General features: G+C 41.4%; 1 protein-coding gene across 1 annotated transcript in view; it reads left to right on the forward strand.

Annotated features, from left to right (window-relative positions):
• Positions 1–1,617: 1,617 nt before the first annotated feature.
• LOC105821278 overlaps positions 1,618–24,632 on the forward strand; it is a 99,260-nt gene continuing 76,245 nt past the window's right edge. Inside the window, 5 exon segments of the mRNA XM_012657961.1 lie at positions 1,618–1,818; positions 2,581–2,642; positions 9,860–9,917; positions 9,920–9,976; positions 17,423–18,373. Of these exon segments, the coding sequence (XP_012513415.1) occupies positions 1,618–1,818; positions 2,581–2,642; positions 9,860–9,917; positions 9,920–9,976; positions 17,423–18,373 (1,329 nt within the window).

The raw sequence follows: 24,632 nt of genomic DNA on the forward strand, positions 1-24,632 counted from the left end.
CTATTCCAGAACTAACATCCAGAGAAAAGTTTTGTTTTAAAAGTGGTGCGTTTGTTTGAAGTTTTTTGATTTTCCGTGTCTTATGGAGCTACAGAGCAAACCTAGTGCTTAGCTCACCTTGCAGTGAGTTTGTTTCCAAACAGAAACACCCTGAAGAGGCCTCCTTGGCAGCATTTGCTTTTGCTGGGATACTAGAGAGATTTGCAGGAACTCTGGCCACTTTCTAAATGCTGCAGTTTTGGTTGCCTACCAAAGCCGTGGAGCAGAGTGAAGAAATGCAGCAGCCACCATTGGGCATTACCTGTAGTGGCAAGTTCAGAGCAGCTTCCTGGGGTCCCTCGTGAGAACTTTGCAGACCTTCCCCAATGGAGCCTGCTCTCCTTAGGTCCACACCTTGCTCTAGATTTCTGCCAAGTTCTTATCACTCATGGACAGCAAATTCCATTGGTTTCTTTTTATTTTTTTCTCTCACCCACTGGTCTAGTAGCTCCCTGAGGGCAGGGACTGCTACGGTTCCCGCTGCCAGAGCAGAGCCTGGAACATAGTAGACTTTCTGTGAAGATTAGTTGAGTCAATGAATCAACTAACTACGCCATCCCAGAGACTGGGCAGGCTGGAGTAAGGCAGGGAAGGATTCTCTAGTCTAGAAACCCTATCCACCACCTCCAAAATCTCCAAGTGAGAGGATCCAAGGGACATGATTTAGCTCAGTGCATTGGGAAAACAAATGTTTTGTGGAATAAATGGGCCAATGGACTGAGGATTGAAGGACTGGATGGCACAGATGCTTCTGGCACAACAGACAGGGTCTTAGAGCCCTGGGATCGCTGACCTCGATGCGGGTGACATGATCAAATCAGAAATGCTCCCCTTTCCGGGTACCTGAACATGGGCAGAATCAGCACCCATGCTTTGCCCATATAGGACGGTCGTGTGACCCAAGGCAAATATTTCGCTTTTTCTTGCTGTGAAAAGGCAGCAGCCGCACCCTTCAATAGCAGATATTGAGTAAAAGGTAAAGAACCCCATCATTTTCCATCAAGCAACATGTTTCACTCGGAGCTGCAAAGGAAACGTCCGTGTTTAAATAATACGCTTAACTGGCAAACATATAAAACCCAGCCCACGCGTTGAGCTGGAAAAGCCTTGCAACCAGCAGAGCTCTCTGTTAGTCCGAGGTTGCGCGCTGGGGCTTCGAGAGCGCTGCGTTCCAGCCCCGGCGCTGGGGGGCGCCTGGGGCCCTGGGTGACGGCAGAGCCGGCGTGCACCCCTAGAGTCACAGACGTGATCCTCTCGGGTGCTCGCCTCTGAGCAGGCCTTGGCTCTTTGTCTTTAGGATGCAAAGTATTTTATTCTACACACCTTCCCTGTGTAATGTAATGATTTTCTAAAAAGATCACCAATCCTTCTCAGAACTTGCAGTGTTGTTGCAAGGTATTAACTGGAGACTTCTAGTGTCAATTTTTCATTCTGAAGTTCTATTTGCCATGAAAGCAGGCATGGGGGAGTGCTTGCAAGAGGAAGCACTTCTCCCTCCTCATCTGGGTTGCTCTCACTCGGAAGCCACATGGGCTACGCGATCCTTCAGATCTTACAGGATCGCGATCGGTGTACTCCATGTCCCTCACTCCTCACTGGGCTGTTGTGGAGCTCAGCTGTGGCTTGGATGCGACCTGGAATCTGCGCCACAACCTCTGTGCTTTCATGTCCCCTTCACCGGGCTGCACACACTGTGACCCAAGTCACCGCGATGAGGGAGAGGGGCTCCGAACTCGGGTCACTCCCAATCCACCTTGGAGACGCGGATCTGGTGTAGACGTATTTTCTTTCAAATGATTTCGAAGATGCTGTCAGTGGGGTGGAGCCCACTCTCCTCACCCCACTGGCCACTTCCCACCAAAATACCTTCCATTGTGAATCGCTGGTCTCCTCTGACCTCCTCATGACCCTCCTTCCACCCCCTCCAAGAGAAGTGGTTTCAATAAATAAAGCCCAGTACTGGGGTTGAAGGTCAGTTTACAATGGAGCAGGAGCTTCGAAAACTCCTGCAGGTGCTGGAATGGGAATAAACCAGGTCACCATGCCAAGAGTTGAGAGAGGGAAGAAGTGAGTACAAGAGAGAATGTGTGAAGATGGCATTAGAATTGGGGTGGGAGGAGCAGAGTTAGGAGCTTGGTCCCAGTGCTACCCACCTCAAATTTGCTGGGGAACCCAGGTAGATCCTTCTGTTGAAGTTTCCTTCTTTTCCAAGAAAGGAGCTTGGACCCAATGTCAGGGTTCTGGTAGTCGCCAGTTGTGGAAACCCAGCCTGGGGTGCCTGGCGCTCCAGAGTCAGACCTGATGGCCCTATCCAGGGGAATGAGGACCTGTGTGACCCTAGGAAGGGTACCGCTGTGGTTGTGGTGCTGGTGCTGGTGGGGGCTCAACTCCCGAAGTAGACAAGCCTGTCTACCAGGAAAGAAGACTCTTGGAGAATTGGTACCCTGAAGATTTCCCTCCTTTCTGCTAAATATCTACTTTTATGTTCTATGTTTCATGGTAAATCTTGGGTAAAAGCCTTTCCCGTTTTTCACTTCCTAGCATCTCCAAAGACAGCAGCAGCAGGAGAGAGAGGAAGGTGTCCTTCCAATTTCCAAGTGCAGGCAAAGCCTCTTTAGCGAGCCAACAGCTCAGCGCTCTAAACATTTCCCCCCACTCCCCTGCAGGGCTGGCGGCCCCAGGCTGCTGGTATCTGAGACTGAGAATCTCTGAGACAGTCTCTCATTAGACAGACTCCAACAGGGCATGTTCAATACGATCAACAAGGACAAGTAGGGTGTCTGTGTAAGAGCACCGGGTTTGGAATCAGTCCTGGATTCCAATCTGGATACTGCAAGAGACTGGCCCTCTCTGAGACTCATTTCTCTCAACTGTAAAATGGGCATGTCAATACTCACCTCATACCAGTTGAGTGCAGAGTAAATACACAATAAATGGTAATGCAAATAAAGAGCTTTCACAGAATTCTGGGAGCCTGGGCTGTGTTGCATACAGCAGTGGCAGGGACATGCAGTGGCAGGTGATGCATACCTGCAATCCAGGTGTGCCTCCCGTGTTCTCCTTCCAGGTGTTTTGCCTGTGGTCACCAGTCAGCCTCCCTGATGTAGTGGTTCTTCCCAGCTACAGTTGGTGAGGAAGGAGACAGCTCCTGCCTGGAGACTGGGTGGCCAGCCGGCTGAGTCGCAGTGTCCACCGGGAACCTGCCTGGAACTTCCTTTCCATCTTATAGAAGGGTGGGGCCTGTTGGAAAAGCATCATCCTAATGGGACCCAGAGACTGCATAAGGCCCTATGTGAAGAACCTTCTGGGGGAAGGAAGCTTGAGGATTGAGCAGATGAGAGGTCAGGAACCTCTAGGCTGTGCAGAACCCACCCAGGACAGCAGGAAAAATTGTCCTTCCCTCCACCCCTCCAAGAGAGGGGGAAGATCCTACCCCAAAAGCCTGCCTGTGGCTCCCCTGGGCTCCTGAGATGATAATCTGTGCCTAGGTTTACTAGCTGGACCTGCAGATTTTGGGTGCCTCTAGCATGCCTCTCTCTGAGGCTCCCACCATCACCCTGGCTATGGTGATGTCAGGCAAACAGGAGTTGTGGCCTGGATCCAGGAGGCACCCCTGAAAAAGAGGGGAGTTGAGGGGGAAAGGAAGAAAAGGAAGCTGAGTCTGAGCTTCTGAAAGACCACTCTGCCCTCAGCACCTAAACTTGGGGAGAATTGAGATGAGAAAGCAGGGCCCTTGATTTCGCCTGGGCACTTTCTCCTCCCTCCTCTTCCCTTCTCTTGGACAGTTAGAAGGAACCATTTATGACTCATTTGCAGAAGTAAATCCTAAGTTGTTATTATAGCAAGGAAGCTATATTTGCTGTCTTTGAAAATTTTTTAATTTAAATTCCCTAAAAAAGTTTCTTACTGGGTTTTCAAGTCCATCTGAAATTAAGCAAGCATGCTGGGCTTTTGATGTATCCTTCAAAGAGTAAAATTTGAAATATTACCTTGTATGTGCAAGGAAGCTTAATGGGATGCTAAGGCTTAATTAAGACAAATAATATAGTTTGTGAAAAGAGCAAATCATAAAATTTTTCCAGATATAGATCCATCTGCTGAAGTGAAGATTCAGGAATAGATTAACCTCTCCCACTGAGGAAGTTTGGACAGGCCGTAGTGCAGCTGTGGATGCAGGGGCATCTCATGAAAAAAAAAAAGTCCCACGAATTTCAGACGGGACTTGGATGGGCTAAGAAGGTTTTGTGTACAGGCTGTAGTAAGTTTTTGAATTCTTCTTCATTCAGTAATCAGAATCCAGTTGGATTAAAAAATATATATTTCTGGCCAGGCATGGTGGCTCACGCCTGTAATCCTAGCACTTTGGGAGGCTGAGATGGAGGATCACTTGAGCTCCGGTGTTTGAGACCAGCTTGAGCAAGAGTGAGATCCTGTCTCTACCTAAAATAGAAAAATTAGCCAGGTGTGGTGGCACACGCCTGTAGTCCCAGCTACTTGGCAGACTGAGGCAAGAGGATCCCTTGAGCCCAGGAGTTTGAAGTTTCTGTGAACTATGATAATGCCATTGCACTCTAGCCTGGACAACAGAGTGAGAGTCTGTCTCAAAAAAAAAAAAAAATTCCTTCCCTGTAAAACAGAAAAACAACACATCTTCAAAGCTTATTAATTTTCCTTGGGTTGGTATTGGGGGAGGTGAGGGCAGGGGAAGTGGCCTGGTACACAGAAGTCTCAGGCAGTGATCTCTGGCTAAATGCAGCTTCTGTTTTTACAGCTTACTTGGGAGAGCTGTTAGTTTTTCTAAGCATAAACCAGGCATTGGCTCTCTAAGCTCAATGTTTAGGCTACAAAGCACATACAACAGTCTTACATACCTACCTTTAGAAAAGGAATGGTTCTGACCTCAAACTCAGCAAAATCTCTAGTGCATTACCATACTTGGAGAACACCTAAGTCAAACCCTTTGGAGGTATAAAGTGTAACTGGAATGCTAAACACCAGCCACTACCACCAAGAAAAATAAATCCTTAATTCTCAGCCAAGTACATCTGCTTTGGACCAGACTTATTAGTGTTTTTTGTATCTTTTCTTCTCAAATGAGTAGTTTTACTCACAGGGTTTTTCTTTCTGCTCAGTGCTTGCTATTTTTATCTTGACTTAAGAACCCTGAGATCAAGCCCCAGTGCCAGACTTCTGAGGCACTCCAGGGAGAGTGGTAGTTGGCTTCCCAGGGGTCCATTCCTGAACTCCAAAAGCTTAGATGTTAGAACCCCATCAGAGTTTGTGATCTAGAGGGAAGCCTGGCATGTGTTAATTAGGTCACTGTGGGGAAGGTGAGGGTGAGCAGGGTGTATGGAAAAGGCTGAAGGTAATCAATGCCAGGGAGCACCCTAAGGCAAGGTAAGCTGTCTCAACACATTAGTTTCTGTGGATCAATGGCAGTACAGGCAAATTTTGGTAGGTGACTCTTCTGGTTATTCTCTGTTAGACTCCCTGCCTCCCTCCTATGCCCTGTTCTCAGCCCCAGGAGGCTGACCTCTATGAGCCACATTACCCAGTCTTCCTTGACTTTGGCTTTGGCCAGTGGGGGACAATGGCATAGAAATGAAGGGCAGGAGGATAGAGCAGTAGGGGTATTTATTCCTCCTACTTTTTCTTTGCATCACTGTGACTTTGTCCTTTGCTTGCTCTCTCTGTGCCCCATCAGGCAGCCTCTCTTCCACAGCTTCAGCTCTCACCAGGCTCTGCTAATACCTCCTTTCCCCTCTTGCCTTTTCCGATCAAAGGTGGTAATACCTTCCTGGTGTTGCTAGACCTTGGGTGACTCTTTATCTCTTGTTAGTCCCCTTTAATCCCACTTCAATTCTCCCCCCGCACCCCTCCGACTCCAGGAAACCACTTTTGAGAATGCCATCTGTTTCCTGTGGGGACCTGACTGATGAGGAGAGGAATGAGGACTTATGGAAGTGAAGTATGATGTCTTCAATTCTTTCCAGTGTCGTTCGTTCTCATGCTGTAACTCATAGAAAGGCTCTACTCCTTCCCCATCACCATCTTGGGAGGCGCAACTGTGAAGGCTCCAGGGTTTCTACTGTGGCTTGTTTCTGCAGACAAGGCTGCCTCTGGGTCTAGCAGGAGAACAAACTCTGACTTTATTTGCTTTATATTCACCATTTTAATTTGCTGACTTGCATTTGATAATGCTTTTTAAAGTAATTGATGCTAAAATCGAATATCAGTAATATTCAAGTTTTTCGACCTTTAGTGAAGTGACCTTTACTATAAATCAAGGACTAAGACTTTTGCTAGTGGTGAGTTGTGTTAATAGAACCAGACACTGAACTAGGTCCAGTGACTGAAGGGCTCACAGGAAATGTTCATGTATGTTCCCCAAGGCCTCAGCATCTTTGGCTTCCTCATCTCTATAACGTTAAATCTAGAGCTCAGTTTTCTTCAGGCTCATGTTCTGGCAACAACTCAGTCTTGGCTAATGTTAAATCAGTGACATTATTTAGGTGTGACCATCAATGAGAATTCTATGTGCCAGGCACTGTGCTAGATACTAAAGACATCACATGTAAGACAAGATTCTGCCTTCTAATGAGTAAAAACAATGTTTTAATATCATTATTTAAAATTTTTCATACCTCTATGTAGGAAAAGTCTATAAACATGACATTTCTGGGTCAAAAGACATGCAAGTATTTAAGCCTTTTGGGATATTTTGCTACCTGACATCTAACAGGGAGCCATCAGCAACCTATGAGTGACTGTGTGACTGTGTCCCTCATTCCCATGAACAAACTCAATTACTAACTTTGTAATTTGATTGGTGAAAATTTCATACCAATGTTCTAATTTATATTTCTGAGATTATTAGTGGAGTTGAATATTCTTATATTTCTATTGGCCAAAATATTTCTTCTTTTGGGGACTGCCTGTTTACGCCTTCTCAAGCCAATTGGAAAATTTGAGTTTTATTTCTTATCTACAAAATGTTGATCCCATGTCTGCTGTAAATGTAAAATTTTCAACAGGTTTTCATATGCATTATAATTTTGTTTATTTTTAATGCATAGATGTTTTAAAAAATCAATATTTTTATTTATAGTTTTTGCCTTTTTTGGTTTAATGCTTACAAGTCTTATCTATACAAAATCAAATCTTTCATCCAGTTGGAATTTATTTTGGTGCATAATATGGAGATGTAACTTTAATTGTTTATTTTCCAAATATTTAAGCCTTTGGGCAGGCCCTCATTGTGAGGAGCCTTAAATTCTCTTGGGGAACTGTGTTTGGATTTTGTTCTGTGGTGATACTTTGAAGGTGTGGAAGCTGGGAAGTCATATTGGGTTTGCTTTCACTTGCAGTGTAGTGAACTACAGCGGGCTTCAAAACTAGAGGATAAGGGGACTGGTAGGTGGTTGTTGGAGTGCAACAAAAGTCGCATGAAATCATAGTGTTTAAATGACTGCTTGAGTAATTTTGTGCTGCTCCTCTGAGTCTAAGTACCCTCTCTTTGGTGCCAAAACTATTAACATTTTCATATGAAGGTATTATAATATCAACAATAAATTTGAAATGCCTCTAGATTAATAATCAACTTATCTTTCTCCTTCTTCATCCTTCTCCCTCCCTTTCTTTATTTTTGATAAAACTAGACCTAGAACAAAAGTTCCTAGCACAAGATTACTAGCTAGAGGACCTCAGGTGAATTCCTTCATTTCTTTGAACATCAGTGCCTTATCTGTAAAATGAAGATGATAATAGTACCTAGCTCATGGATTGTATTATCCTATGAAATGGCTACCTGAATACTTAGTTACTATTTTTGATTGTGCAAAGTATTAATGAACAATATTTATTTGCCATTTAAATTGTTTTCTGACCATATGATAGACCTATTTTAAGGTTATGTTAATTACAATTTTTTTTCAGTTTAGGAACATGGCCTATATCTTATTTTTGTGCAGTATCCAGGATGGTACCATGAACAATTAGTTGCTTCACAAGCACCTTGGCTATTTGCTTATTATTTTAATTAGCAAGAAAAGCAATTGACTCCTGGACTGAAGAGGCTACTCCCATACTTAGAGTAAAGCTGCCCTCACAGAATGCTCTCAGGGCAGTGGGATGTGATGTGAATGCGGTGAAACCTCAGGGATGGAAGGTCCTTTTCTATAGAATGCTTCTCATCTTGTGAGCATGCACCAACCATTTTGAACACATTATGTTAGGTGGTAAAGTAACAAACCTTTCCAGTAAGATTATTCTCTCCATTTTACAAATGAGGATGCAGAAACCCTGAGAGGGGAAGCAGCTTGTCCAAGTGACAAACCTGGGTGTCCCAGCCTGGCTTTGTCTGTCTCTAGAGGGGGAGTTTCCCTTTTGAAGGCCTGAGGATGCCTGAGTGCATCAGTCTCCACAGCCGGGCTGTTCAGAGGCTCGCACTAGGGAATTGTATAGCACAGAGCATTCTTTTATCTTGAACTTCTGGGAAACATGTTGCCTCCTTCCAGCAAGTAGAATCTTATGGATGACCTCCAGAAGGTTTTAGCTGCATTTTCCTGACCTCATGTTTTAGTTGCCTGGGTATTTGGAGGGGTTGGTAGAGAGTAGAGGGATATAAAGTAATATGTGAGGGCCTGCTAAGTGCCAGGTACTGAGCAAAGCTACACTATTTCATCTAATTGGTTTTTCTTTTTCTTTTTGCCCTTTTAAAAAATGGTGAAATATTACTTGGGAAAATTAGCAAAACAGAATTTCCTCTTTATCACAAAGAGAAAATCCAAGAAACCATCACTAAGGTTAAAAAATAGGATATCACTAGCACCCTATGACTCTCCCTGGTGTTACCTGTCCCCTCACAATCACCTTCCCCTCTTTCAAGATAACTGCTATCTGGACCTTTATGATTATCACCTTCTTGTGTTTATTTGTAATATATCAGCTGAGCATACATCCATAAGCACTATAGTTTTTGAACTTTATGTGATGGAAACATACACCATGTATCCCTCTGTGTTTGGCTTCTTCGCTCAACATTACATTTACTAGAGATTCATCTATGTTGTTCCCCCAAAGCTGAAGTTTGTTCGTTTCCTTGATGTATAGAATCACATTTTATGAATATATTACAATTAATTTGTGAATTTTACTTTTGTTAGACATTTGGGTTGTTTTCAAGTTTTAGCTATCATGAATGAAACTGCTATGAATATACACGTTTGTTGGTGCACATATGCATGCATTTCTGTTGGGAGTGTGGTTGCTGGATCATAGAGTATGTGTATATCCAACTTTAATAGATTATACCAATTATTGCTTCTTATCTTGGACCACATCTGAAGTTCAAAAATGGCTAAATCTGAGATTTTGATATAAACGTTCCAGAAGTCTGAATCTCATGCCCTTGATTTCACTACGCTCTTTACAAGTTGTGCTCACCTAAGTGGACAGCATGGAAACATACCCCCTGAAATGTACCCTACGCTGGCATGTATGTTTAAAAACATACAACCCGTTACCCCCAATTTTTTTCTAAATTTTCGTGGCCCAGCATTATTCATCTAAACGTAGAGAGAGCGCATGAGTGCTAAGTAAGCAGTTGGTTAAGCTGGGCAAAAGCGACCAATCCAGGCAGCTCTTTGGGGGTAGCGGCTTCACCGCTGGGAGAAGTGAGAACTGGGTTTGGGGTCCAACACCGAGGCCTGAGGTGGGCGTCCACGGCGCGCGGGATCCGCTAGGGCCGGGGGCGGGGGCGGGGCGGAGGGGGGCGCGCGGCTTGTTGCTGGGCGACGGAGCGCGTCCTTTCTTCCCGCAGAGCCAGTCAAGCCCACCCGGCCCCTCGGTACCCGAAAGGCCGGTTGGATACCCGCCGGCGGCGGCGGGCCGGATCTCCCCGCCACCTGCATGGGAACACAGGCGCCCCCGGAGCAGGGTGAGAGAGGCACGCGGACTGGGGCGGGAGTGACTTCGTCTGGAAGCTGTGGGAAGGGAAGACTGAGATATTTGGGCGGAGCAATTGTCCCCCCTGTTCCGCCTCTCTGACCCGCTCTGGCAGGTTCGCTAGGCAAAAATCAGTACCGCAAATAGGTGTTGAGGATTGGGGTCCGAGTAGGGGATTGGGCCGTGGTGGGGATTGGGGATGGAGTTTAGGGCTGCCTTCTGTGGGAAAATGAGGGTTGAAGAGGAGCATGAGGAGTGAAAACTTGCGGGAAGGGAGAGGTAGACAGATTGCGAGGGACCAGCCTTTGGGGAAAGGAGAAAAAGGGTTAGGAAGGCAAAAGAGGGGGTGGAATCGGAGGGGCTGCGCGGAGGGTGAAAGATAACAGTGGAGGAATTTAACTTCCATCTCCCTGACCTCTGCCATCCAAAGACAGGGCAGCTTGTTTCGGGCAAACTTTAACCACCTTTAGGTGATCGCTCCCACTAGGGTCAGTGTGTCTAATTTCAAAATAGAGAGCTGTTTCCTGAGTTTGGCTCTATTTGGTGGGCAGGGGGACACTGTGTGCTTAATGCAAGGATTGTTTGGCATTGAAGGCCACAGACCCACAAGGAAACTATTGCAGATTACCCTTGCAGGAGCTTAAAGGAGATCAACAGTTTATTTTTTAAATATGCAAATCTAAAAGTTTAATAAGTTGCTTTTCTACTATTTACAACTTCATAGAATTACAATTTATATTCAATATACTGTACAAATGTTCAGTTTGTACAATGCACAGTATACAAGTATGCAATTTGATGAGTTTTGATAGACATATACACTTTTGAAACGATTACTGCACTGAACCTGTTTGTTCCTTGTCCCTGTGCTTTCCACTCCTGCTCTCACCCCCACCCCCAACCAACCACTGATCTGCTTTGTGATGCTATGGAATAGGTTGCATTTTTCTAGAATTTTCTTTAAAAGGAAACACACTGTATATGCTCTTTTGTGTCTGGCTTCCTTTGCTCATCATGATGATTTGCCTTGATTACTGTAGCTTACTGCAGTAAGTTTTGAAATTGGATGGTTTAAGTCCTTCAGCTTTGTTTTTGTTTTTTAAAAATCACTTTGGTGATTTTAAGTCATTTGAATTTCTATATACACTTTAGAATCAGTTTGTAATTTCTATAAAAAAGACTGCTGGAATTTTGATTGGGATTGCATTGAATCTATAGATCTATTTGGGGAGAATTGTGATTTTTAACAATATTGAATCTTCCAATCTATGGACATCGCATGTCTCCATTTATGTATGTGTTTAATTTCTGTAAAAAATGTTTTGTAATTTTCACCGTAGAAATTTTGGACGTCTTTTGTGAGATTAATTTCTAAGCATTTTATGTTTTGGAAAGGGGCATTGGTGTAAGTGGAATTAAAATATTTTCCAATTATTTACTACTAGTATAAAAATTGATTTTTACGTTAACCTTATATTGTGCAACCTTGATACATTTACTCATTAGTAGTTGTTTTGTGGATTCCTTAGGATTTTTAACCTAAAAATCATGTCATCTAGAAATATGGATACTTTTACCTTTTCCTTTTCTATCTTTATTCCTTTTATTTCTTTTTCTTGCTAGATTGCTATGGCAGTATGATAGTATAATGTTGAATCAATATAGTACAAGCAAGGTATTTTTGCCTTGTTTCCAATCTTAGAAGAAAGTATAGATATAATGTTAGCTGTAATTTTTTTTGTGGATTCTCATAGTAAGATTGAGGATGTTCCCTGTGATTCAGCTTGCCCAGAGTTATTTATTTATTTTTATAATGAATGGCTGTTGAATGATGTCAAATGTCCTTCTGCTACCTATTAAAATAGTCACATATTTTTCTCCTACACTCTGTTAGTAATGTGAATTATATTGACTTTCAAGTCAATTTAATTAAGTCAAAATAGTTAAATCAATTTTTCAACCCTGGGATAAACTCTATTTGGTCAGAAAGTATTATCCTTTTTAAAAATATAGTCTTGGATTGGTTTTGTTAATATTTTGTTAAAGACTTTTGCATCTATCCTTATGAGGGATATTGGCATGTAATTTTCTTTCTTTTTTTTAAAAAAATGCCTTTGTCAGATTTGGTATTAGGGTTATACAGATCTTATAGAACAATTGTTCCTTCCTCTCTATTTTCTGAAAAAGATTTATTTTATTTTTTCTTGAATATTTGAGAAAACCATCTGAATCTTGTGGTAAGATTTTTGATAACACATTTTTTAAAAATATAGGGTTATTCAGATTTTCTGCTTCTTTTGTTAATTTTGGTACAGTGTAATTTTCAGATTTGCCCATTTCATCTAAATTGTTAAATTTATTGGCATAGAGTTGTTTATCATATTCTTTTATTATCCTTTAATATCTTCAGGATCTATAGTGAAAACCCCTCTTTCATTCCTGCTATGGTGATTTTTGTTCTTTATTATTTTTAAACAATCTAGCTAGGGATATTTTAAAATTTTGCTGATATTTTTAAACAACCAGCTCTTGCCTTTGTTAATTTTCTCAATTACTTATCTGTTTTCTATTTGATTGAGTTACTTATTATTTCCTTCTTTCTATTTACTTTGGGTATACTTGGTCTTCTTTTAATAGATTCTTAAGGTAGAAGCTTAGGTTATTGATTTTTGACTTCTTTTTGAGGTAAGCATTTAAACTATAAATCAGTGCTTTAGCTACACCCCATACCTCTGATCAGTGCTTTAGCTGCACCCCACACATTCTGATAGGTTGTATCTTCATTATTATTCAGTCTAAAATATTTTCTAAAATTTAACAACATCTTTTGTTTTTCATTTTATTATCTATTGACTTTTTAGTTATACTTCTTTGTATTACTTTAAAAATTGTTTCTCTTGGAATTACAATATATATCCTTAACATTTCACAGTCTACTTAGAGTTAATATTGAACTAGTTCACATAAAATGCAGAAACTGTACAATCATATAGTTCCTTTACCCACCCCTATCCTGGTCTTTTTGGTTGTTGTTGTCATTTACATCACATCTCCTTATACAAACATCTCACAAGACATGTTATAATTTTTCATACAATTTTTAAAAAACTTAAGACAAAAAAATGGCCTATTGTACTCATCCAGATATTTGCCATTTCTGATCTTCTTCATTTGTTCTTGAAGATTCAAATTTCCCTCTGGTATAATTTCTCTTCAGCCTGAAAAACTTTCTTTAGCATTTGTTGTAGTTCCAGGTGGCTGGTGAGTAATTCTCTTAATTTTCTTTTACTTTAATATGTCTCCATTTTGCTTACATTTTAAAAAAGAATATGCATACTAGGTATAGAATTCTGGGTTGACAGTTTTTTTTTAAATATATATTTTAGCATGTTATAAATCTTGTTTCCCTGTCATCTGTTCTCAGTGGTGTCTTATGAGAAGTCCATTTGTATTGTTGTTTCCCTGTAAATAAAGTGTTGTTTCTCTCTGTCTTTTTCCTGATGTCTGACCTGGCCTTGTGAGAGAGGAGAAAAGGCTGGCTTTTGGCCCTTCTGACTACCTCACTGCTCAGGCCTTAAACCTCTTGGTAGAAGAGAAAGAAAAAGGTATAGGGCACAGTTCCAGTAATTTGGAAAAAAGAGGAGAGTAAAATTACTGCTTGGGTCACAAAGATTTTAAGTGTATTCTATCCGATTTTAAAGTGTAAGGTAAACTTAACCAATCTGGATTGTGTGCCACAGATTTGACACCTCACACAGGTTAATACTTTCTCCTTTTGAGACAACTGCACTATTTTTCCTTGCATATCTCCAAAATAGATCTAGTCTTTCTTAGTAGATTGCTCCTAAGAAAAAGAGAAAATGCTATTTTTCTCATAAGATTGGATGTTTAAAAGTTATTTTACTTTTTTGTATTGTAGAAGGGTGGGTGGGGGAATAAAGGCACTAAGTTTTGATGGACTGACCCATGAAGCATTGGGATACCATCCACCTTGAATGCACAATAGAAGTTTCTGTCAAATTTAGAAGTTCAATTTCATGTTGGTTTACTTTCAGATAAAAAGAGAAACTTTCCTATTAAGAACTCATGGGAATGTACTGAGAAGTGTTAAACAATGCACATTTGTTAAACTTCAATAGCAAACCAAGGGCCTGGGAGAAGTTGGGAAGGGCATCCAAAGCAGGAACTAAGAAATAAAAGGGAAGTGGATTTGGGAGAGTCAAGTCCAATTCGCATCAGGTGTTAATGTACTTCTGCTCTGTGGTCTGTTCCAGTTACTACCTTTTAACCTTTTGCAGGAAGAAATGCAGGTGGTGTTGGTGTGAACATATTGCCACCTGTGCAAACAATAACAACCAAAATACTATGATGAAGAGGATTACACAGCATTTTTTAAAATAAGGAAAATTTCTTAAGGGCTTTAGAAAGCCTTTCTAATGCTCATGTACTATGATTTAGAAAACAGACAACAGATTATTATTTTCACTTTTTTATATGAACCCTTGGTGTGGATAGAATTGAATCATCCAAGGTCTAGTCAGTGGTGGAGCTGGGTAAAGAAAGAAAGAAAGCCTATTGATTCCCAGATGACAGCTTTAGCATGTAGCAGGATCTTCAGTTTGAGAACCAGTGGTTCATATTTTAGAAATTAAAATTGGTATGACAATTTGGAGGATAAATAGGATGTTCTCTTCATTACCACCCAAACTACATGATAAATCAAGAATTCTAACTATAAAAATAATTCTTTTATGAATTGATATGAGTCCAACCAAGGAATGTGGATAAGTGAGCAAAGAAATGCAAAGCAAAGTAAGAATAGTCTCCACACTTAAATTTTAAATCCATCTGGATTTATTTTGGTGCATGATGTAAAATACACACACACACACACACACACACACACACACACACATACACACAAAGTACCAAATAGTCAACCAGTTGCCTCAGCATAATTTATTGAATAGTTCTTCGTTTTATCACCATTTACTACTGCCTTTATAACTTATATTATTTTTAATTCTTTTTCTCACTTTCTCAGTCTATCTATTGATTCTAGCAGCAGTAAGTCAGCCCCACTTCTTGTATCTGTATAAGTTTTATTTACCTGGTTGTTCTCTCATTAATGAACGAGTGCTCCCTCGTTTCATTTTATAAAATTTTTGGTTAGTCTAGTCTGTTTATTATTTCAAATGAGTTCAGAATAACTTTTCAAATGTTCAAAATATCATTTTTAAATTTTTGTATTGGCATTAAACCAACACAGTATTTTGGGAGGACCTAGTATAATTAAAATATCTAGTCATCCCATCAAGGAACATTAACTGTCTATTTAGTTGAATCTTTATTTAATGTCCTTCGGTAAAATTTCAAAAATTTATTCATATAGTTTTAGTACATTTCTTGTTATGTTTATGTGAGACTTACTCTTTTAAAAAATTATAAATGAAATTTTACCATTATATTTCTGACTGGGCCATTTTGGTATAAAGGAAACTACTGGTTTTTGTATAAGTAAGAAAAAAATTCAAACCCTACTTGGTGTGGTGGCTCACACCTGTAATCCTAGTACTTTGGGGGCTGAGGTGGGACGATCATTTGAGGTCAGGAGTTTGAGACCAGCCTGAGCAAGAGCAAGATGTTCTCTCTACAAAAAATAGAAAAAATTATCCAGGCGCAGTGGCACATGTCTGTAGTCCTAGCTACTTGAGAGGCTGAGACAGGAGGATCGCTTGAACCCAGGAGTGTGAGGTTGCAGTGAGCTATGATGACACCATGGCACTCTATCCCGGGCAACAGAGCAAGACCCAGTCTCCAAACAAAGCAAAACCAACCAAACAAACAAAAAAAAATTCAAATCACTTGCAGAATCCTATCATAGTTCTAAATGGTTCCTTAGTGCCTGGGTTTTCTAGTAGATAATCATACTGGAAATAATGACGATATTCCAGAGGTGTTTCTGCTATATTATTTTTTTAAAAAGAATCTTGGCTTTGGGCTTTAAAAATTTACTATTCTTCTAATTCATTATTTTTTGTTTTAATTTTCATTGCTTTAAGCCTATTTCTTGAAACACACCTCTTCTTGCCTTCTATGGAACTCTGTTCTCTTCATTTTTCTAACCCTGGTTGCTCTTGCTCCTCCCACTTGCCAGAGGCAAGTGCGACACAGAATCTGTAATTGGCCCGTTTTCTATTTATATTTCCCGTTAGCCCGGCTTTTAGTAATGATCTCAGAGTTTTCAAGATCTCAAAATCCATTCACGATCATAGATAGTTGGCCCTGCTGAATAACAGAAGTTGTTTTTTTAAAAATTGTGGTAAAATGCACATAACATAAAATTTACCTCAACCATTTTGAAGTGTACAGTTCAGTGAATAACAGTTATATTATGCACTTGGTTATGACCAAGATTTCATTAAGGTGATTGAAAATCCCTATTTTATGAAGGAGCTTTAATTGCTCCCACTTATTCCTAATCATCGGCCTGGTCTTACCAGCTTTACCTTGTTATGTCTCCATTTTCACTCTGCTCCATTGCCAGGGCCAAGTCTCGGGTTCCAGCTACCAAGACTCGTATTTGCCCTTCCTGCCTTCATTCCGTCTTCTACTTGATATTAATATTTCCCATGCAACAGATGCTATCGAGTCACTTTTCTGCTAAAAATTTTGAGTGGTTTCCAGTAGTTCACAGAAAAAGTACAGACACCTGGCATTCAAGTCTCATGATTTTGGCTGTAGCCTACCTTGAGGCTGACCACCTCCTTCCCTTCCGACACTCTGCTGTAGCTCAGGTGACACATTAAGGAGTGGGCTGAGTGAGGGAAGGAGACACATGGGACCAGCTGGTGAAGGAAGGGGAAACAGCTATCCAGACACAAGAGGCAGGGATTTGGCCCTTGCATTGCCAGAGCTGTTACTTCTCTTTTTTCCAGAGAAACTGCAAACCTGAATTTTTATGTGAAAATCTTCCAACTTAAAATGTTGGCTATGAATTAATACTCTGAACAATTGAAGAGCGTGTTCGTGGGCTGGATCCAGGTCACAGGCCACAGTTGGTGCCCTCTGTTTTCTCTTTGTAGGGCTGCTTTGGATTTTCTATGCCTATACTTAGTGTCGTCTCTTGCCTGGAAATGGGACACTGCATCATAGTCTAAAGAAATGTTAAAATAAATCCAGTAGGGTTTTGGGAAACTCCCTCCGAAAAAAGTTACTGCTTTAGAGATGTTTCATGGTTCTTGTGACAAGGCCAATAGATGAATATAAAACTGTATACTTAGTTTACCCACTTGTGCTTCAGGGAGCAGCACCATGAGGTTCTATCATAAGAAACTTTGCTGAACTGGAACTTTATCAACAGTTTTGTTATATATATATATACACACACACATACATACATACATAGAATATAATTTTGGGGGTGGTTATTTTGCAGGTCAAAATCGTCAAGATGTCCACAATCCCAAAGCACTTTGGCCTGAAAAACAAAGAAGAATCACACATGTTTAAAGAGCTTGAGAAGGTTCGCCAGGAGACTAAAAAGGATTTTCTCCAATTCAAACAGAAATTGGCCTCCAAGCCGGCTGTAGATGAAGGCTCAGTCTACAGCCTCCGTGCCTCCAGCCCGGCTCACCCTAGGTGCGTTTCCTATGCTGGACCCCCAACATCGAAAGTGCCCTCTCCGGCTAAAGGCCCTGAGATCCCGGCTGTGGCCATCCTGCAGAAGGCGCTCGGAGGCGCCGCGCGTCCCTCGGGCCGGGCCGCTCCCGCGAACACCCCGATGTTTCAGCCCCAGGACTTTTACTTGCGGAGCTCCCCGTTCCTGCGGCACCGCGCCCAGAAGAAGCCTCCAGTCATCGCCTCGGGGGTCGGCACGGCCAAACCTGTGGTCCTGCTGCCGCCGCCCACACCGCGGGTGAGGCCCTCAGCGCGCGGGGCCCTGGAGAGCCCACGGCCCGCGGCCTCCAGGCGGGACCTCCACCTGCCCCGGGGGCGCGAAGCGAGCCGGGAGATGGCCCGGTCCGCAGGGGCCTGCAAGGCCAGGGAGAGTAAGGCCAGCTCCCTTTCCAGCGAGGAAAGCGACGCGGAGGCGGGCGGCCGGCGGAGGAGAGTGAGGATTCGCACCTACTTCGTGTGCGAGGGCGAGGGCGCGGCTGGCAAGGCGCGGGAAGCGGCCGTGGCGGTGTCCAGAGCAGAGCGGGAGAGCGGCTCGCTGAGCGACGCGCTGGAGGCCGCCGCGCAGACGCCGCTGCCCGCCCGAGCGATGCCCACGTCCATCGAGGAGATCATCGTCTCGCTGCAGTCCGAGGCCCAGCTGGCCTCCGACCAGATCATCACAGAGCTCATACAGAGCGTTCTCGGCCAGAACTACGACATTAAAGTGGAAGTAGGTGAACCAGAACGAGAGTAATATTTCTCTTGGGTAAATGCAACTTTAGGATACGTTACATGTGTGATATTTTATTATATATAAGGCTTAAGCGTCTATGATATGTTGTTACGAAAACACTGCGGTGGTATTCAACTTTTTTGCGTTTCGTCTGAATTTTCAGCGTGAAGTTTTGAATTTTCTATCAAGGGAGTGTATCCTCTTGTCAAAGTGAAAAAAATTGAAAGGTTGTGCCAAAAACTTGTTCGAAGAACATTAGCTGAAGACCTGAGTAATACATCACTAGTAGCCTTCCCTTTCAAAGGCTTTGTATTGAAATAAAAACAGGCATTTTATGTGAAAAACTCAGTCTTTTTTTGGTTACAGTTTAGCATTATTAGCAGTGAATTACAGTAAAAGTGAATTTATAGCCTAAGATCAGTATATAACTAGTAAGTTTGTTTATTTAATTATTTATTTATTTTGAGACAGAGTCCCACTCTCTTGCCTGGGCTAGAGTGCCGTAGTGTCAGCCTAGCTCACAGCAACCTCAAACTCCTGGGCTCAAGCAATCCTTCTGCCTCAGCCTCCCAGGTAGCTGGGACTACAGGCATGTGCTGCCATGCCTGGCTAATTTTTCCATTTTTTTCTGTAGAGACAGGGGTCTCGCTTTTGCTCAGGCTGGTCTCGAACTCCTAGCCTCAAGCAATCCTCCCGCTGCTTCCCAGAGCACTAAGATTGCAGGCATGAACCACTGTGCTAAGCCTATTAAGTTTAATTTATAAGAATTCTAGAATATTTTCACTGAAAACAGTTCTCTTGAAATATTTTTAAAAATTTATTTTTTAGGCCTTCCGAGTTATAGAGACTTAAGTGTTTCTTGTGTGCCAAACACTATGGGATGCATGTTGTATGCATTTTTGTCACAACTCCCTCCTCCCCCCAATCAGGTAGATAGATACCAATGTAAGTCCTATTTTATGTAGGAGGCCTTCTAGCTTTAGTGAAGCTAAAGGGTTGGTCCAGTGTTTTGCAACTAATGCATGGCAGAGCTGGGATTCCACCCCAGGCAGTCTGTCTCAGAGACTTGACTAGAATTGTGCCCAGGATGGTCCATTTATCGACTATGATATGTCACCAACAGGAAGCAAAGCTACATAGGGTCATATTTAAGTTTAAAATATTTTGTCTATTGTATAGACTTTGCTTTGGCAGGGACATTCAAAGCAAAAACAGTAACAAGGGAACTTGAGCCCCACACTCAAAAAAAGAAAGAAAAAAAAAATGAGACATAGTCTTTTTTGAGAATGACAGTAAGAGGGAAGAAGATTCTATTACTGTTCTTGGCTGCTGCTCCAAATTTCTTACTAGTAAACAGAATACTGCTACTGCATTATGTCTTTAAAATACTTTCAGCCCCAGAATACACTCTTGGCTGTGATTTAAGGAATGTTATCATAAAGGAAACAAAAACATGTATGAACAAGAGTCCACAGTGTCACCTTTGACCTAATGTTTTTTGGGCAGAGTACAACAAATATTCTGAGTAAGACCCACATCTCACCGCTGTTACTGATCAAGATCAGGGTGACTGCTCAGGTCATTTCAGAGTGAATGTTTCTAATTAGACTCTATAAATCTAATGTAGAAAAAGAAATTAGGGATGTCCCTAGAAAAACCTTAGCAGAGAAGAAAAGCCTCTTCTTGTAAGATGGGCCTATATCTATCACATAGTTAAGGTACTTGACATGAAAAGGGGCTGCTATTAGAAACTGGCTCAGAGGTCCTGCACAGTTGGAGAAGTTGTACTTCAGAGCAGGGTCCTGTAAGAAAGAGCACGTTTGAAGGACTCAAATGGAATTAGTGATAAATAAAAGGAGAGTATCAAATGAATAGTGGACACCAGAACAGTGAATTCTGTTCTTCTTCCAGAAGTGTTAATTCCTCTTGTGTATCTTTTCTTGGTGCTTCAGTTACCTGAATTGCTGTATGTAGGAGAGAGGCATACATCATGGAGCGTTAGAATCAGGAGCCAGGGCTCTAGCCCAGGGGCAACATTGGGTAAAAGTGGTTTCAGAAGTTTTATTAGAGTGAGAAGGGAACAATGGGGAATTTGTTGAAATGGCTGTGGAGGGTAGGTGAGAGATAGCAATAAGGACACAAGTGTAAAGTAGGGTCTAAATTATGATTTTAAAAATTCTTAAGATGACAAGAATAAAGATATTTGTTTTAAACATTTGGAGTTTATGTAAACGATGTTCTCTCCAGAGAAAGCAAGGAACGTGATTTTTCACTTCAGAAATCTTGGAGCCACACAGAAATTCCTAGAGGGGAAAGCCAAAGGGTAAGACAGTCTTGGGAGGCTGGATTCTCTCTATTTAGAGCTTGGGCAAGGCCATTCCAGACCCAGCATTCAGAGTTCCATAATTACATGGGCCAGGAGGTATACTGAATACCTGAAGATTAAACTTAATTGTCAATGTAGGTCAGACATCGAAACCAGGGTTTGTCAACCTTGGCACTATTGAAGTTTTGGGCTAGTTAATTCTTCATTGTGGGTGGCTATCCTGAGAATTATAGGATGTTTGAAGCATCCCTGGCTCCTGCCCACTAGATGCCAGTAGCTCCTCCCAAGTCATAACAATAAAAATGTCTCTAGATGTTTCCAAATGAGCCCTTAGGGTGAGAGGCAAAATCACCCTACCCCTTTTCATCCAATTCGGAATCACTGACCTAAACAGTATGGATACACCATGGCAGCAGACATGGAAATATTATAAAGTCTTATGTTTGTTTTTACTGAGAAGTTCGATAGTATCACTCACATTCTAATTATATGAGGCTGGAGTCGAGAGACCACCTGCCAGATGTTAACTGAAGGCGAAGGAGCCAGGCCATCCTTGCTTCTGTCATATTTGGTTGTTTTTGGTCATCAGCTCAGGAGGAAAATGGCTTGACGTGACCTAAGTAAGAGAAAATTCATGTTACAAGATCTCCCATAAGCAAATAATGTATAGTCCCCAAGAAAATATTATGTCATAAAACTTATGCTTACTTTTGCTTCAGGGAAGATGAAATAGATATTCTTTTTCTTATTCCTCCTGCTAAGTAGAATTGTGTACAAACTTTGAAAATTATATTTAAAACAAACTTGAGAAGACTTCTAAGGTGAATAGCAGAGGACAGAGTACCTAGGGACTTTGGGACACAAGGATTGACATGTTGGTGAGTTGTCTGGGTTTTCTTTTTCCTGAATATATCCCAGACTTAGAACTAAAGAAGCTGGTAACCTAGGAATGCACTGGATACAGATGGAAAAAGCCCTAACAAAAGCCTGATCTCTAGCCAAACGATCAGGGAAGGGGCAGTTTAGCAAGACAGAAAACTTTTAGACAGCAACTGTGCCACGCCAGCCAAGCACTGCAGAAAAACCTGTGGCCCCATCCCCACCCCAACCCCACCAAGGAATGGGGTGGTGAATGGGGAGCCTAGATTTCTAATCTCGCCAGGCTGTGACAAGGTGTCCCGACACCTCCCCACTGGGGTGATGTCGGTGGAGAGTCCAGACTTCCAACACTGCCCAGCAGTAATGAAGCTACCCTTTCCCTCCTTCCTGTGGTGTCACTGGAGGCTTTGTGGAGAACAGTAATGAGACATGCCTATTCCTTCCGACTAGGATGGCATCAGCAGAAGTCTAGTGGAGAGCCAGAACTCCTTCTCCCACCTAGCAGTAATAAGGTGCCACCCACCTCTGGTGCCAACAGAGGACAAGTGGGGAACCTGGACTTCTACCCAGCAGTAACAGGGGCAGTCCCTTCTCCCACTGCCCCCATTAGAGCAGTGTCAGAGGAAGCCAGCTAAAGCAGAAAGTTTAACTAATATCCAGACTCTCATAATACCCCCAATGTCCAGGTTTCAATAGAAAATCACTTGTCATACCAAGAATCAGGGATATCTAAACTTGAAAGAAAAAAAATGACAATCAGTAGATGTCAACATTGAGATGACAGAGATGTTAGAATCATCTGACAAAGATTTTAAAGCAGCTCTCCTCAAAAATGCCTCAGTGAGCAATGATGAATAATATACTTGAAACAAATGAAAAACTAGAAAGTCTTAGCAGAGAAGCAGAAAGTCTCAGTAAAGACAAGCTCAAAAGAATGGGCTCCACTTGTATTCGCCATCAAATTGGTACTAACTGATGAACACTAGGGTGATCACATGGCAGTAATACTCTCCAGGGATTAGGGGGATGGGGGGGTAAACCCACAACTAAAGGACACGGGGAGCATTGTAGGGTGGAAGGGCATGCCTTTAACCCTCGCTTGGGTGAGGCAAAGACATAAAGTGCAACCAAAATGTGTGTATCCTCATAATACCCTGAAATAATAATAAAAAAAAGAAACAAGATATAAAGAAGAACCAAAGGAAAGTTTTAGAACTAAAAAATGCAACAACTGACACAAAAACTCAATGAATGGTCTCAACAGCTGAATGGAGAGGACAGAGGAAAGCGTCAGTAAACTTACAGAACAATACAACTCACCTGAGCTGAACAACAGAGAGATGATAGACTGAGAAAAAAATTGACAAAGGCTCAGGGACCTGTGGGACTATAACAAAAGATAAAACCTTGGTTTCATCACAGTCATGGAAGGAGAGGAAAAAGAAGGCAGGACTGAAAAAGTACTCAAAGAAATAATGGCCCTAAACTCCCCAAATTTGGCAAGAGACGTAAACCTACATATTCAAGAAGCTGAGTGAACCCCAAACCAAAGAAATCCACACCGAAGAAACATAATAGTCACACTTGTGAAAACTAAAGTCAAAGAAAAAAAGCTTGAAAGCAGTGAGGGAAACAACGTGTTGCATATAGGGGAAAACAATTTGAATGACAGTAGATTTTTCAACAGAAACCATGATGGTCAGAACGAATTAGCACAGCATTTTTCAAGTGCTGAAAGAAAAGAACGGTCCACCCAGAATTCTATTTTTTGTGAAATGATCCTTTAGGAATGAAGGGGAAATGAAGACACTTTCAGATGAGATAAAACTAAGAGAATTTGTCACTAGCAGTTCTACCCTAAAAGGATAGCTAAAGGAAGTTCTCCAAATGCAAAAGAAACTATTAGAAAAAAGGATTCTTGGAGCAGGAGGAAGGAAGGAAGAACATAATAAACAAAACTGTGACTATATACAATAGACTTTTCTTTTCCTTTTGAGTTTTCTATATTATGTTTGATGGTTGATGCTAGAATTATGACACCATCTGATGTGGTTCTAAATGTATGTAGAGGCAATATTTAAGACAATTACAGATAGGGGAGGATAAACAAACATAAAGGGAGGTAAAATTTCTATGTGTCACTCTCATTGGAAAGTGACCATACCAGTAGACTGTGATAAGTTAAATATATATAATGTACTGCCTAGAGAAATGAGTAAAAAAGCTATACAAAGGGATTCATTAAAAAAACCACCCTGGATAAATCAAAATAGAATTCTAAAAAGTGTTAAGTAACCCATGGGAAGGCTGGTAAAAACAAGACAGGACAAAAAGAAAACAAAAAATAAAATGGTGGAATTAAACCCTAACATATTAGTAACTGCATCAAGTGTGGTCTAAATATAATGACAAAGATTGGCAGGCAGATTAAAAACATGGCTCAATTATGTATTGTCTATGAGAAACTTATTTCTAGTATGATGATATGGGCAGGTTGAAAGTAAAAGATGAAAAAAATATATTAATATAATGCATGCATTAATCAGGAGGAAGCAGGAGTGGCTATCTTAATATCAGATAAGGTGGACTTCAGAGCAAAGAAGGTTACAGTGATACAGAGGACTTTATAATATGATAAAAGGATCAATTGACCAAGACGACAAAGCAATCCTAAATAAATATATTTGTACCAAATAACAGAGCTATAAAATATGTGAAATAAAAACTGAAAGAAGAGATAAACAAATCCTAAATTATAATTGAAAACTTTAACACCCCTCTTTCAACAATTGATAGAAAAACTAGACATAAAACCCCCAAGGATGTAGAACTCAACAACGCTATCAACCACCATCATCTAATCTACATTTTTAGAATACTGTGCCCAACAACAGCAGAATACACATTCTTATCAGCTGCCCATGGGTCACATACTAAGATGGACCATATCCTGGGCCAGAAAATGAACCTCAGTACACTTAAAAGAATTGAAATCCTACAGAGTGTGTTTTCTGACCATAACACAATCAAACTAGAAATCAACAAATAACA

This window comes from Propithecus coquereli, unplaced genomic scaffold (genome assembly GCF_000956105.1).
Source record: "Propithecus coquereli isolate 6110/MARCELLA unplaced genomic scaffold, Pcoq_1.0 Scaffold116, whole genome shotgun sequence".
Taxonomy (NCBI): domain Eukaryota; kingdom Metazoa; phylum Chordata; class Mammalia; order Primates; family Indriidae; genus Propithecus; species Propithecus coquereli.